This window comes from Elgaria multicarinata, chromosome 18 (assembly GCF_023053635.1).
Source record: "Elgaria multicarinata webbii isolate HBS135686 ecotype San Diego chromosome 18, rElgMul1.1.pri, whole genome shotgun sequence".
Classification (NCBI taxonomy): Eukaryota; Metazoa; Chordata; class Lepidosauria; order Squamata; family Anguidae; genus Elgaria; species Elgaria multicarinata.
The window spans coordinates 20,092,282-20,108,343 of NC_086188.1; the positions used below are offsets into that span (position 1 = coordinate 20,092,282).

The following is a 16,062-nucleotide window of genomic DNA, read 5'->3' on the forward strand; positions in this document are numbered from 1 at the left end:
CAAGGCAGCCATGGCTGGGTGAGCAGGAGCAAGCAGCCAGCCAAGTGAGAGAGCAAGTGGATGCGTGGAAAGCGGCCCTGCAGCCTCACTTATAGAATCATAGAACAGCAGAGTTGGAAGGGGCCTACAAGGCCATTGAGTCCAACCCCCTGCTCCATGCAGGAATCCATCCTAAAGCATCCCTGACAGATGGTAGTCCAGCTGCCTCTTGAAGGCCTCTAGTGTGGGAGAGCCCACAACCTCCCTAGGTAACTGATTCCATTGTCGTACTGCTCTAATAGTCAGGAAGTTTTTCCTGATGTCCAGATGGAATTTGGCTTCTTTTAACTTGAGCCCATTATTCCGTGTCCTGCACTCTGGGAGGATCAAGAGATCCTGGCCCTCCTCTGGGTGACAACCTTTTAAGTATTTGAAGAGTGCTGTCATGTCTCCCCTCAATCTCCTCTTCTCCAGGCTAAACATGCCCAGTTCTTTCAGTCTCTCTTCACAGGGCTTTGTTTCCAGACCCGATCATCCTGGTTGCCCTCCTCTGAACACGCTCCAGCTTGTCTGCGTCCTTCTTGAATTGTGGAGCCCAGAACTGGACACAATACTCTAGATGAGGCCTGACCAGGGCCGAATAGAGAGGAACCAATACCTCACGTGATTTGGAAGCTATACTTCTATTAATGCAGCCCAAAATAGCATTTGTCTTTCTTGCAGCCATATCGCACTGTTGGCTCATATTCAGCTTGCGATCTACAACAATTCCAAGATCTTGAGGCAGCAAGATACGTTGGGCTGGACCTGCTTGTATTTGGCAAATAAGGGGAGCCACAAGGCGGCTGTAGCTAACGAGAGTTTGATTTTTAAAGTCAGAAATTGCTTACAAACCTCATCAATGCCTTCTTCCTCATGGAAAGTGCGAGACAGGAAGAGGCAAGTCATGCTGTTGTCCTTCTTCGTGAAGAGGATAAAATCCTTGCCAATCCGCATGGAACCCCTGCAAGCAGATCGCAGTGTTATGATAGACTGATAAGTGCGGCTCAGAAAGTTTGTATGTTTCTGATGTTTTAAAATTTTGTATACTTTTTAATGTTTACTGTTTTAACTTTTGTGAACCGCCCAGAGAGCTTCGGCTGTGGGGCGGTGTATAAATGTAATAAATAAATAAATAAATGGAAAAATACTTCTTTTTTTCACTGACCCCAGAATAGTTGCTTTAAATGGATATTGTTGTTTTTATGCTTTTGATGGTTTTACATTTTTGTATATTTGTTTTTAATGCTCACTGTTCTTAACTTTTGTAAACCGCCCAGAGAGCTTCAGCTATGGGGTGGTATATAAATATGATAAATAAATAAATAAGTCACAGATTCCTAAGGAAGTGGGATACAGTTATTTGCCTATTTTTGCTCGTTACATATTTCAACAGTGCTATAACCTTCCAAATGTTTAATAAAACAATGCTACCAACATTGCACTTTTCCTGATAACCACGGCTGTAAGAAGACAATAGCCTCAATGGGTTCATTGTTCCAATAATTATCTGCCTACTTAAAGCTAAGTATCTAACATCCTGGCACACCTTAGGGTAAACCAAGTAACTGATCCAAGGATGTGGGGCTATGCAGATGAGAATCAGACTTGCTCCTAACGACATCAAAAATAATCCTACCAAATGGTTCACATCCAATCAGCTCATCAACTGCGTAAGTCTTTATGTTAAAGCTTTCTTGTATTTGGGGACTTCAAGAACATGAGCAGGAAGTTGCCTGATTTTCCAATGGATACCATGCAAGATTATAGGCTTGTCATCATTAGCACTACAAGCTTTACTCAGTATAATTTATTTATATAAAGCTGTCCAGTAACACAAATGATAAATACAATTTAAAAACACAGTATCTTAAAACAAATTGGGACAGTCATCTTTTTAGGAGATTAATATGTTAAAGTCTGAGTAGCTTGATTTTAACCAATGAGGACAAATGTTAAATGTTTTGCCGCCATTTTGGTTCTGGTGTGTCACTGTAAGATGGAAAATAACCTAAAGAATTCTATTAGTGGCAGCAGCACATATGGAGAGAGCAAAAGGGTGGAAAACCAAGTCAAAATAAACAGCCCAAGAGTGGCATAGCAGGATCGGGCAAACGGCTCAAGCTGAGAAATCCACTCCTCACTTTGGATGGATTAGGAGGCAGACCAAGCAAGAAGGTCTCCTAAAGTCAGGGTTTTCTTTTTATGCTTTTGTTAACAAAAAGGGAAAATGACTTCAGATAACCTTTTGGAGAGATGTAAGGCCTTAAAGCTTTGAATATATACCTTGTGCAACTCTTGCTAGCTGGTGTAACTTTGGCACCACAAAACTGAATGTGGGTGTTTATGCGGTATAATAAGCACTTGGCCATGGAATAATGATGACCACGACTTAGGTACTTCATGGCTAGGGCATCATTCACATGTATTACTCTGGCTCTACTCCTCCTTGGAGAGGGGGCTGTGTGATAGAACATATGCTTTGCTTGCAGAAGGTCCCTTGTTCAATCTCCAACAACTCTAGGTAGGTTTGGGAAATACCCCTATGAATCCCTGAAGAGCTGCTTCCAGTCAGTGGAGACAACACTGAGCGAGATACCAATGGCCTCATTCAGTATAAGGCAGCTTTCTATGTACAAGTCTGCCAGACTCCTGCTACATGCATTGAGGAAATGGAGCAGATGCTGATCTTCCAAAGACAGCTTTTTCACGGAGGATAAGGCTATCAACAGCTACTAGTCATGATGGCTATATATTACTTCCAGTATCTCAGATAGCATGCCTCTCAATACTAGTTACTGTGGAACACAATCAGGATGTTCCTATTGCATTTATGTCCTGCTTGTGGGCTTCCATGGGCCTCGTATTGGCCACTGTGAGAACAGAATGCTAGACTAGATAGGCCTTTCATCTCATCCAGCATAACTCCTCTTATGTTAGTGTAGTCTCCATTCTTTCCTTATTTAATTATGTACAAGTCTATTGATATACTTTCTATAGAGACCTGAGATGGTCTTCCTTCACAGGATGTTTCTGAAGAAGAGGACGGCTAACTTGACACTCATTAAAGTGCAAGCTGGACAAGCTTTTCCCATTTATCACATATGAACCAGTGTGGAGTAGTGGCTAAAGTGTCAGACTGGGAGTCGGGCAATCCGGGTTCTAGTCCCCACTTGGCCATGGAAACCCACTGGGTGACTTTGGGCCAGTCACAGACTCTCAGCCCAATGTACCTCACAGGGTTGTTGTTGTGAGGATGAAATGGAGAGGAGGACGATTATGTACGCCGCCTTGGGTTCCTTGGAGGAAAAAAGAGGGGATATAAATGCAATAAATAAATAAAAATAGGTTGGTTGCGCAATGTGTCCTTTTCAATCTCATCTGGGGCTGAAATCCCCACAGCAAATGTGTTGGCATCAATCCACTGGCTATGAAAGTTCTCTGTCAAGTAGCAGAAAGTACAAAAGAAACGACAACTGTGGAGGGCTATAAGTAATAAGATGTATGGAACCATGAAAGATAAGAAAAAACATAAGGGGCAGTAGATAGCCTGCTTTAGCCAATGCCATCTGGGTCCTTGTGGTCTGAACACCCTGTTCTCTGCTGAGTCCAATATTGCTGCTATAACGTGGCTTCCGAGAGGTCATAAAAGAGACTGTCTTGTAGTTTACTTCAATCTCTTCTGCAGCAGTCATTTGGAAGGGCTGAAGATTTTGATGTAGGGGAATATCTTTATAAATATACTGCAACTGTTGCTGCACATTTTGTGAAGACCTAAGGAGATAGGGACAGCCAGCGGCAGGGAAGCATCTGATATTATTGCCGGTGCTCTCCCTCCACTATAAATCTCAGGTACCAACTTCTCATGGGATTACAGAAAATACGTTTCCTTCAGATCCGAGGCCTGGGAAACAAGAATCCTTGTCAGTAATATGAGTTAATACCCACAACGAAACTTTTCCTGGATGAACTTGTTTGCAGTTCTGAGTTTTATTTACTGAATTTGTTAAATGTCTCATAAAACAGAATTCTCAAGTTTAGTCTCCTTACTTACTTCTTCAAAACCTGAAATCTCATATTGCAACCCATTTTATGGTTTGCTTGACGACATCCAGGAAGCGACATAGTTGTAAGCTAAATTATTTTATTTGGATGACTGTGAAATTCCAGTTGTCTTTGGTGAAGTTAGTCCATTTGAAAAAGATGGGTGTCCATTTGAAATTTGGGTATAATCTATAAGGACAACTTTATTGAAGATGCTTAGTCTTTCAAGAACACGTGCTGTGCTCTGAGATAGCATGGCTTTAAAGATTAAGTAGGAATTTTGCCATTAGCTGCCAGCTAACTGTCTTGGTGATTGCAACTTCTCGGTAAATAGTAATTTATTTGATGAAATCTGCCTTTGGAAGGATTGCTTTTGGGAAGACATCCAGAGGAATCTAGCAGTAAGTCTCATCTCATTCAGTTTTCTTAAGGGAGTCCGTTTCAGTTACCATCAACTCAAGGACATGGGGAAGGTGACGTGATAGTTCCGTCTACAACTTGTTCGGCTGAGCCTTGCCCATCTTGGCAAATTAGAAACCAGACAGCAGAGATTAATGCTTGTGGCTTCTGCCTTTATTAATACCACATTAATATCATGTCACAACTGCTTTGAGAGAGCCATAACTCAATCCCAGGACAATTTTTTGTTCCATTCTTTAGCAAGTTACTTGAATACGTGGTTGCCCAGCTACCTCCAGGTACTCTTGACCATAAATGATTTTCTAAATCCATAACAAATCGGGGATTTGAGCCTTTTTGTACAGGAACTGTATTAGTTGCCCTAGTGAATGATCGGTGGCTAGATATAGAAGGAGTAGTAGAAACTTCTTAATTTTCTTCTGCGAGGAGTAGAAACTTAATTTTTTAGACGTCTCAGAGACTTTTGATTAAAAAGTCCATCAAATTCTTCTTAGCTCAGAAGCCTGGTAGTTGGGACACTTCTTTATAGCAGTTCTACTATGCTTGCGGGTTTCTCTTGACAGTAACACTGCTTGATTGCTGCTCTGACTTTCCCCTCAAGGGAATCAGGAGGAGATAAGTCCCATCTTGTCCTCACTTAACATCTATCCAGCTACTGGGTGGGGACATTCAGTGTTTTGAGATACACTGAGCCCACGTGTCAGGTGTAGGTACAAAGCCAGCCTTGTACCTAATGATTAGATTTATTAGGAAATGGTTTGAGAATGTCACGATGTTCTTTGCAAGCTTATCTCTGTAAGAAGTTCCCATGGGAGTAGCTTGTTCACTCCCTGTTCTCAGCCTTGAAGCTGCTGGTTCTTGGGGAACTTCAGAGTGTTTTGGAAAAGGTGGGGGGGCACTCCTCGAAGTGGGTTGTAACATCCCGCCCTCTTGGCACGTGGGCACGGTTTACAGGTCAGAGGACCTGTCTGTCAAGTGGCTTTGAATAGGGCCTTAAAGGCTGGTGCAAAGCTAAAAAAGCTTTGCTAGGTTTCATCTCTTGACACAATGCCTGACCTCCCTCCTGCTTTGGATTCCATCTCCGCTTGCGAATTTGAAAGCACTCTGCACATGGACACTTTGCTATTTGGACTTTGGAGATCTAAGAACTGGGCCCTGAAAAGTAGTGAGGCTTTTCATAGACTTGGACTTGCATATGCTGTGGATTCCATGTTTGTGGCCAGACTCAGGTGGCAGGGAGTTCCCAGTCCTTAGCAGAAGGGTAGGATTCCTGGGCCTGATGCTTAAGCTTACCTGAAGTCGTGGTAACGGGATCAGCTCAGTAGTGGTAGGCTGAGACTGACATGTGCGTGACGGATCTCTCTGCCTGGCTCTGGTGGCTCAGAGCAACCTTTCCTGGGACTTTGTTTGCCTTAAGGATCGTTTCAGAAAAAAGAGCCTAAAGCTTTCTAAACATTGTTCAGCTTTAAGTGTGTTTTGGCGACTCTGTAACCATTAAGCTTGTCTATCGTGTGATTTCCTCAATAAAAGAAGTCTCACTAATGTGAGTGTTTCGTGTCAGCTTGCCAGCACGTGTGAATGCCAGAGGGAACAGGCATGAACACGTCACCACGTAAAGCTGCTGATTACTACCTATAAAGCCCCACAGAGTACTTGCAGGAATGCAAACCTGCAAGTACCATACAAACCTGCCTTGAGAGAGTATAATAATGAGGTCAGTCTACATCAATTTCTGAAGAAAATTAAAGAGGGCATACTAGTTCTAACAAGCAAAGAAAAAAGCAAGCAAAGCCATGAAAAAACGTGTATTGATTTGGGAAAGGAAAGCTCTATCTTTCTTACTTCTCCCATCACCTTAGTCAAACCATAAAGTTTCAGGAGGTTGGTGTCCATATACCTACGATTTCAAACCATTCCCATATTGTCCAATCTGAGTTGATTCTGGTGACCGTTTAGCAGATTTACCAAACTGAATCACACTTGCAGCATCATCTGAAAATAAAACAAGAGAAACAAGGTCATTACTCAAAGTACATGTATTACTAGCTTTTTTCACTTCCACAGTGTATCAATATATTACATGTCATATTAATGGACATTGTACACTAATCCACCAACTAAATAACTATCAGACTGAATGTGCAGTTATTTTGCATGCTGCAGAACATCTGGAGTCTTAAAAGTTTACAAAAGAGATTAGCTAATATGAGGCTTCCTTTCTCTTAGTTCCAGTCTGGTTGAACTACCAGAGAATCAAAAGTGCTAGGCAGAGTCCCTACGGAGGAAGACCAGCAGTGACATAGAATTACAGAATCATAGAATAGCAGAGTTGGAAGGGGCCTAACAAGGGCATTGAGTCCAACCCCTGCTCAATGCAGGAATCCACCTTCAAGCATCCCTGACAGATGGTTGTCCAGCTGCCTCTTGAAGGCCTCTAGCGTGGGAGAGCCCACAACCTCCCTAGGTAACTGATTCCATTGTCGTACTGCTCTAACAGTCAGGAACTCTTTCCTGATGTGCAGATGGAATCTGGCTTCCTTTAACTTGAGCCCATTATTCCGTATCCTGCACTCTGGGAGGATCGAGAAGAGATCCTGGCCCTCCTCTGTGTGGCAACCTTTTAAGTATTTGAAGAGTGCTATCATGTCTCCCCTCAATCTTCTCTTCTCCAGGCTAAACATGCCCAGTTCTTTCAGTCTCTCTTCATAGGGCTTTGTTTCCAGACAGAAGATACTTCCAGTCATGAAGATATTCTATCATATCATAAACTATCCGACAAGTAGGGATAAATGAGGGATAAGAATTGCAGTTCCCTTCATACACAGAAGAGCGCTAAAGATAAAAGTTACCTTTATGATAAAAGTGATCTTTTTTTAGCTATGGATTATATGTTAAATAATGAATATATCAAATATTAAGCATGATAACCACTGTAGTGTTTAATTATTAAATAGTAGGTATTTTTATCCTGCTTTTTGACTTAAAAAGCTCTAAAAGTAGTTTACAAAATCAAAGTCTTATAAAACTTGGATCTGTGCAGCTTCCTTCAACCCATCACACATCTGGATTGGTCTGTTATCTGGATTGTGTTGTCCGGCAAGCCTGTTTCCGACTGATGAGCAACACTTAGCACTTGAGGGATGAAGGGAGGACATATAAAAATTGCTTGTGGCAGAGCAACGAATTGAAATATTCTAGCAGGATTGTTTGTGTTTCTGTTGCTGCAAATCCATGGTAACTGCAGGAGATAGTTCCAGGACAGGAAGGGTAGTTTGTACTAGCAAGACCAATGGAGTGGAGCACTGCTGTCTTGCTTCTATTTGTTATTATTTCACAGTACCAACGTCGGGCATAATTTAGGCAGGGTTCTTTTCTGAAACTTTTCCAGAGGCTCCCTTGCTGTTTGTCCAAAGTGACTCTATATAAGGCGGCTAGTGGAATAAGGTAATGAACTCAGTTGTCCTGCAGAAAGAAATGAGTTGCAAAAATGAGTTTACCCTGGTTCCATTTCTAGAGCTCTCATCAGTCGAATTCTATAGAAAATCCATTTATTTAAATAAAATCGTATGCATGCATTCTGAAGAGCATTGCTTCCGTATTCCTTTACCTGCTTGGTTTGGTAAGAAGCCCCATATGATTATCTGCCTGTAGTTGAGCATGTAAAGTACACAGCTTTAGAATTTTACCCTTCCTTTACAATCTGGCTTCAGACACTAGCTTGGGACAGAGAGAGGGGTTGACAGCCCTGGCAAATCATCGGTCCCTGCAGAAGGCAAACTCTTCGTCTTTTGGGATCTCTCGCTAGTTTTTGATACAATGGATCATACCAATCTGTTGGACCATTTGGAATATAAGGTTTGGTCAGACGTTTGAGGTTTGCTCTCCATTAGTTTCGTTTCTTCATCTGATTAGACTCAAAGGGCAGCCACTGGGGAGGCAAGGGAGCGGACACATGGCACTTCACAGGGCTCTCACCGATGCTCCTTCGTATCTATTTGAAACTGATTAGAGAGGTCATCCGAGGCTCTATAGTTGGGGTGTCATCAATATACTTAGCTCTAAGAAGCCAAGAGCTCCTATGTGTCTTTAATTCATGTTTGGAAGTTGTGGATGAATTGATGAGGTTGAACAGTCAAAAAATGGAAGCCTGAAGCAATACTGGTAGGAATAAATATGACAACTATCTATGTGATCGTTGTAAATCCATCAACACAGTTTCACAAGCTTGTCATCATCCCAGACCTTGTCTTGGTTTTTTTGGCGACAAGGTTCTATGGTCTCTAGGAGCAGCTGCCAATAACATCTGATGCACAGGCTGTGTCACGTTTTGGAGTACAGGAACTTCACCATATTCATCCACCTTCCTGCTTAACCAACGGCAGTAGCAGCAATATAAGGAAGCACCAGAGTGAGAGTAGGTCACAGCAACATCTGCAGTGAAGCAGGGTCTGTAGCTACACAGATGACCACTTAAAGAACTACAGTTACTAGTTCGCAACCTGGTTTTTCTTCTTTGTGTTTCTTTTTTTATGGGTGAATAACAAGCCAACATCTGGAGGTGGAACAGGTGGTGTCTGGTAACCACTGAACTCAGCACAGCCTGTTTAAAGGTACATCTGCCTGAGCTTGAACATAATGCTGGACTGATATCAAAGACTCTGACCAAAGTGCAGCAGTTTGAGAACAGAGACACCCCTGAGGGATGCAGTGGTTGAAATAATGGCCATCTCGAGCGGACGTGCATTCTCCAGAGAATCAGATGCCAAGGCAGTTTGTAGCACACTTTGATGGTGGGCGTCAACCAACGCGTAAAAATGCTGCATTGATCTCGGCCAAAAGCAAAAGCAGGGGAAGAAAAGCAACCAATGAAGTGAAAAGAAGGGAGAAACGAATTCTCAGGGTGCTGAACTTTTTATTGTAGATTGTAAAACCCGACGCATTTCGGCCTGTACCTTTTCAAGGCCTTCTTCAGGGGGCGGAAAACATTTAAAATACATACTATAAAACATGGTAGGAACAACATGTAAGAAAAATATATTCTTATTATAAAATTAGATTGGCATATTGCCACAGGGGGCTATGTATATATGTAGATTGTTTAAAGCATTTTTCAAATTTAAGAGGATGAAGTGCTCTGTATACGATATTTTATTATGTTCATATAAAACATTTCTTATCAAAAGAATATATATCATGTCTTACTTGTAGGAAGATGTTTGCAAAGATAAACTCCCAAAGCAGTTTATAGCATATTATAAAATAATACATTATTATGAAAGCACAACAACATTTAGACAAGTTAATGATTGGGAAAAGCCAGGATAAACAAGTAAGTCTTTAATAATCGTTGAAAGCACATGATCATTGGTGACTGACATATTGCAGAGCGGAGGTCATTCCAGAGGGAGGGTGCCACCACAGAGGGGGCCCGCTTCAATGGATCTGTAAGTATTTATTTATTTATTTATTTATTTTAAACATTTGTATCCCGCCCTATATCACTAGGATCTCAGGGCGGCATATGACTAAATCTGGATCCGACCCATACATTTTGACAGGTAACAGCATTTGTTGCAGTAAATTTTGTTGCCATTTTCTGAAGGGTAACAGCAAGTCTTACAACTCTGAATAAAACATGTCAGAAGATAAGTTATTTTAATTAGGTCATCAGAATTGGCCAAGCCACCCAACCGTGCTTTCAATAAATTTCCTCCTGAGTCAAAGACAACTATCACAATGAAGTTTGCAACGACAACTGTTCTTAATCACCTTAACTCCACGAATACAAAGCCAGTGCTGATCTGAGGGATCTCTCCATACTGCTTCTCAAGAGACTGAGTGGGCATAATCTCAAATCTCAGTGCAAAAAGGGCCTTACATGCAGCTGTCTGCTCTATCTCAGATAAAGACAAAGTGATTCCTTTATGTGCAATTCCTTTAAGAGATTCTCTAGATCTGATTATCCTTATAAAAAGAGGGAGATCCTGGTTATGGAAAATGATGTTTTCTACGTACTGTTTTTATTGTTTTCTTGATGCCTCTTTCGAACAAGAAACAAAACATTCTTACATGAAGATAACTTAGCAATGAACTCTAACCATGTCAAGACGATAAATCATGCATACATATTCCATCATAATCACAGTCGTAAAAAGGTTTTTAGGTTCCATTTTTCAGTTTCTCTCACAATCTCTTTCCACTTACTTGAGTCCATTCCTGCTCCATCATCCAAAAAGCACAGCATGAATCCACCTCGCAGGTCCTCTCGACGCTCTATGAGAAGAGAAGAATGTTCAGGACCAGGGATCCAACGTTTCTGGTGGGCCTTTGTAGACAAGCCAATAATTGTAGCTGCAAGGACCTTCCCTTCCCGTCCCCATGGACCCTGACCTCACGCTGCACCTCTAAGCAAGGCCAAAGAAAATTCCCTGCTCTCCTCCCTAACTCCATAATCAACTGTTAGAAGGCACAGTGGTTTAGGACATCAAGCAATTTAATCTCTATCATGACCGGAACATGCATTTATCCAGTCAATGTAGTGATAACGGATGTTACCCGTTATTGCAACACTTCATTTGGATGCCTCCCTGACATGATTCATATTGATGCAATGGCAACAAATATAATTTGCTGATATACATATGTTCTATTTAGCCTAGATAAAGATACCATATAAACAATATTGGATATATATATTTTTTTACCGAGAAACAAAGGGATGGATTGGAAAGTCGGAACTTAGAATCACAGAATACCGTATTTCTTCGATTGTAAGACGCCATCGATTGTAAGACGCACACTAATTTCAGTACCACCAACAGGAAAAAAAACCCTAAGACACACCCGCGATTCTAAGATGCACCCCATTTTTAGAGATGTTTATATGGGAAAAAAGTGTGTCTTAGAATCGAAATAGGGTAGTAGAAGTGGAAGGGACCTATAAAGCCATCAAATCCACCCCTCTGCTCACTGTGAAGTTTCTTTCCAGTTCAGTGTGAAGCAGGCACCCATGATGGTTTAGTTATTTCCTGTCATCCAAGACAATGCAAGAAAAACATAACCAAGATCTCTGTCTTGGTCCTGGGCCTCTTCCCTTCCCACTCTGTTCTCGCCAGTTAAAGATAGAGTCCTGATAGGGGAGACATGCGTCTGAGAAAGGAAAGGTTTAAGCAACTACATAGTGCACACACACACCCCTGAAAAGATGCAGGTACCATTGAATGTATTATTTGATGGGCTTCATTAGTTGAGAAAACTCAGCCAGGTGCTGATAGGGTGTGGTCTGGATGCTTCCTTCACACCAAACCAGAATGGAACCTCATGATGAGTGACCAAATTTCCATTCTCTGTCTGATGTGAGGAGGCATAAGTCCACTGACTAACTAGAGTGGGCATAATCTGAAGGCTGAGTTCTAGGACTGTGATAATACTCTGTGGCGGTGGATCTGTCTATCTTGTAGTGCCTAATGAACATGTTGAACATGACCAAGGTGGAGTTGAGTTAAAAATACTTATCTCTTCACAGAAATACAGGAGGATGAGACTGGGAGTCCCATCAAGAGCATCTGGATTAAAATAAATGGGGCAAGAAATAAAAGAAGCATGATAGTCAGAGTCTACTACCGACCACCCGATCAAGAAGACAAGGATGAAACTTTTGAAAAGCAAATTGCCAGTGTTTCAAGGAAGTGTGATGTAGTAGTGACGGGGGCTTTCAATTACCCTGATATCTGTTGGGTGACAAATACTGCTAAAAGTTGCCCTTCCAAGAAATTCCTGACATGTTTGGGTGACAACTTTCTCCTACGGAAAATGGAGGAAGAAACTAGAGGATCGGCAATCCTTGACTTGATATCGACCAATTGGGATGACTTAGTGGATAAAGTGGCAGTTATGGGAACTCTGGGGGAAAGTGACCACGTCATATTTGAATTCTTGATTTTAAAGGAAGCAAAAGCTGAGTGTAGTCATACACGTACTCTGGATTTTAGGAAAGCTGATTTTAATAAACTCAGAACTATGATAAGTAGGGCTCCATGGTGAGTGGTACTCAAGATTTTCTTGCCCAAGGCAATTGAGTGAAAAGAAACAAACTGTGCTTCAGAGTGCCTAAGCTCCTCCAGCCATCTGAGAGAGATCTTAGGTGCCCAATGGACATTAAGTGCATGTCAAGTGTTCCCAGAGGGGTAAGACAGATTGAGACAGAAGGGAGAACGAGATCCTAGGCTATGTGGAAAAAAAAGAACTGACTTTAGGAAGAACAGATGCGTCCAGGCAGGGCCGGTGCCAGGCTTTTTTGCGCCGTAGGCAAGGTGAGCTGCTTTCACCACCACCCCACCGTATCCCCCCCACCCCAGGTAGGCGGAGACAGGTTACCTGTCCATCGCCTGAAGTCCTCCTGGCTTGGCGGGACGCTGCGGTGGGGTGGGCGGGCAACTCCAATTCTGTCCGTTCGCCCCCCCCCCCCCCAGCGTCCCGGCTTGTCTTTGGCTGGGAGCCCCCAGCAGAAACCAAGCTGGGAAGCTGGGGGAGGGCAGTCAGAAGGCTCCACGTTCTTTCGGCACGCGCCAGAAGTCAGAACGTGGAGCCGTTCCTTCCCCCCACCCCGCGTCCTGGCTTGTGTGGCTGGGAGCCCTCAGCTGAAGCCAAGCCGGGAAGCTGGGGGAGGGCAATCAGATGGCTCCACATTCTGACTTTCAGCATGCGCCAGAAGTCAGAACGTGGAGCTGTTCCTCCCCGCCCCCCCCAGCGTCCCGGCTTGGGTTTGGCTGGGAGCCCCTAGCTGAAGCCAAGCCGGGAAGCTGGGGGAGGGCGGTCAGACGGCTCCATGTTCTGACGTCCGGCGCACGCCGGATGTCAGAATGTGGAGCCTCCCGTCCCCACCCTCCAGTGTCCCGGGTTGGCTTCGGCTGCTGGGTGGGCGCCCAGCTGAAGCCAAGTCAGGGACGCTGGGTAGCAGGGCAGAAGGCTTCGGAACGGCGCACCCGGAAGGTGCCCTCACTTGGCCAGAGCGGCTCTGGGAGTGGGAGAGCGACTTCCGGGTGTGCCGTTCGGCACCCCCTTACTTTGGCGCTCTAGGCGGCCGCCTAACTGGCCTCTATGGAAGCGCCGGCCCTGCATCCAGGCATAAAGGAGTGAGACTTTAAAAAAAAATTGCATAGGTGGCCCCACACTGATAGTGTAGCCAGCTTTGAAATTCTCTTAGCAGATAATAGAATCATAGAATAGCAGAGTTGGAAGGGGCCTACACGGCCATCGAGTCCAACCCCCTGCTCAATGCAGGAATCCACCCTAAAGCATCCCTGACAAATGGTTGTCCAGCTGCCTCTTGAAGGGCTCTAGTGTGGGAAAGCCCACCACCTCCCTAGGTTGTTCTTTTGACTAGGAAAAGTATATTAGATGACAGAAAATGAAGAAAGGAGTTCCTTGTTTCTTGAACAAAATGGGAAAAGACACCTCACGGCTGGCTGATTTAGGTTCTGGAAAAATGGAATCATCCCTGGAAACTAGTTTATGTGGTACCTGCGTGTTAAAGTCCTAATGAAGCCATAGTGTTAGACAAGGGAAGGAGAGTCAGTTGAATAGTTGATATACATGGAATCACTATCTAAAATGTGGCCTGTGAAAGCAGAAGTCACAAAATTGGGTGGGACAGATAATACACCCTGGAAGACAGAAACAAACTTCAACGTGATCTTGATAGGCTGGAGCACTAGGCTGAAAACTACAGAATGAAATTTAATAGGGATAAATGCCAAGTTCTACACCTAGGAAAAAGAAACCAAATGCATAGTTACAAGATGGGTGATACTTGGCTCAGCAATACCACAAACGAGAAGGATCTTGGAATGGTTGTAGATCACAAGCTGAATATGAGAGCCAACAGTGTGATATGGCTGCAAGAAAAGCAAATGGTATTTTGGGCTGCATTAAAGGAGTATAGCTTCCAAATCGCACGAGGTACTGGTTCCCCTCTATTCAGCACTGGTTAGGCCTCATCTTGAGTATTGTGTCCAGCTCTTGGCACCACAGTTCAAGAAGGATGCAGACAAGCTGGAGGAGGTTCAAACGAGGGCAACCAGGATGATCGGGGTCTGGAAACAAAGCCCTATGAAGAGAGACAGAAAGAACTGGGCATGTTTAGCCTGGAGAAGAGAAGACTGAGGGGAGACATGATAGCACTCTTCAAATACTTGAAAGGTTATCACACAGAGGAGGGCCAGGATCTTTTCTCATTCATCTCAGAATGCAGGACATGGAATAATGGGCTCAAGTGACAGGAAGCCAGATTCCGGCTGGACATCAGGACTTGTTAGAGCATTACAACAATGGAACCAATGACCTAGGGAGGTGGTGGGCTCTCCCAAACTAGACGCATTCATGAGGCAGCCAGACAGCCATCTTTCAGGGATGCTTTAAGGTTGGACTCAATGGCCTTAGAGGCCCATTCCAACTCTACTATTCTATGATTCTATGAACCTAAGATTGCAGTGTTTAGTCATGGTTGAGAGATATTATCGCAGAGCCTGCTGAGGAATGAACTTCTGGGGTAGGCTAAACGTCGGCATGCGCCTCCTGGATCACGTAGAGACTTATTTGCATATATTTTGACTTAGGATGCAGAGAAGGGGAGGAATCCTAGGAGGAAGGCTCCCAATTACACTTACAGGTTTTCCAACTCCCTTGTGGCTTGGAAGGCAAGCTAACTCTAGCCTCAGAGCCTGTTTGCAATTAAGGAATTGGGCAAGTTCAAACATCATCCAAAGCAACTGAGAATAAACCACAGTGGGTTGTTTGTTTGCTCATTACTCCTGAGAGACGACCGTGTGCTTTGTTCAGACCATGCGGCTTGCTTCAGTCCTCCTGCCTGCTTCCAGCACATATCCCAGGCACCTTTATGGGTGAAATCCTTGTGTACTGATCCACTATGTAAGCAGCCTTTCTACAATTGGTCAACGGGGTTGTTGGCTCACAAAGCAAATTCCGCACCCAGATCACTAAATGCATATAAATTTCAGAGCCCTTTTGAACATGGTAACGGGTTTGTCAACATTTAAAATAATAATTCGGACTCTTGAGTCCATGCACAGGAACAGAAGACTGCCTCTCTGCTATTTAGTCCAGCTTACTGATATCCCCCTCTTGTGAATGTCATCCTTCACTTTGGCGCCTGCCTTGCTAGGGAAACTTGTTTTTAAAAGGTTGCTTCAGGTACTACTGAAGTAATGTCACCCGCCAGAACAGCTTTTTCTCCTGCAGGGCCCAGCCACTTTCAGCTCCCCCCTCCGTCATTCTTGTTGCTTCTCTCCACTGGTCTCCATCATTAGTTATCAGATATATATTACAAAAAACATAAAATATAGGCATGTGCTCCACTCCGATTAGGAGCAGAGAAGCAGTAGCGGATTGGCCTGCTCTGCCTTACCCAGAGGCAGAGTAGAAGCGGGCCGTGGACCCCTAGAAGCGAAGAGAAGCGCCCATTTTTCGGAGCTCCTAGTTCAGGCGGAGCGCTCCGATCGCCATCTTGAAAACATTTCGCCATAGGATTCCATTGCGGGAAATAATCGCGGATAACTAGGT

At 43.6% G+C, this 16,062-nt stretch overlaps 1 protein-coding gene across 3 annotated transcripts in view; it reads right to left on the reverse strand.

The window, feature by feature from the left end:
• MORC2 (MORC family CW-type zinc finger 2) overlaps positions 1-16,062 on the reverse strand; it is an 84,733-nt gene that overhangs the window by 42,597 nt on the left and 26,074 nt on the right. The window contains exons 4-6 of one of the 3 annotated variants that reach the window (XM_063144257.1): positions 10,687-10,755; positions 6,384-6,474; positions 874-982 (exon numbers count right to left, since the gene is read on the reverse strand). In XM_063144257.1, the coding sequence (XP_063000327.1) occupies positions 874-982; positions 6,384-6,474; positions 10,687-10,755 (269 nt within the window). Of the gene's footprint in view, positions 1-873; positions 983-6,336; positions 6,356-6,379; positions 6,475-10,686; positions 10,756-16,062 lie in introns of those variants that run through there. The other 2 variants (XM_063144258.1, XM_063144259.1) reach the window with 2 other exon arrangements.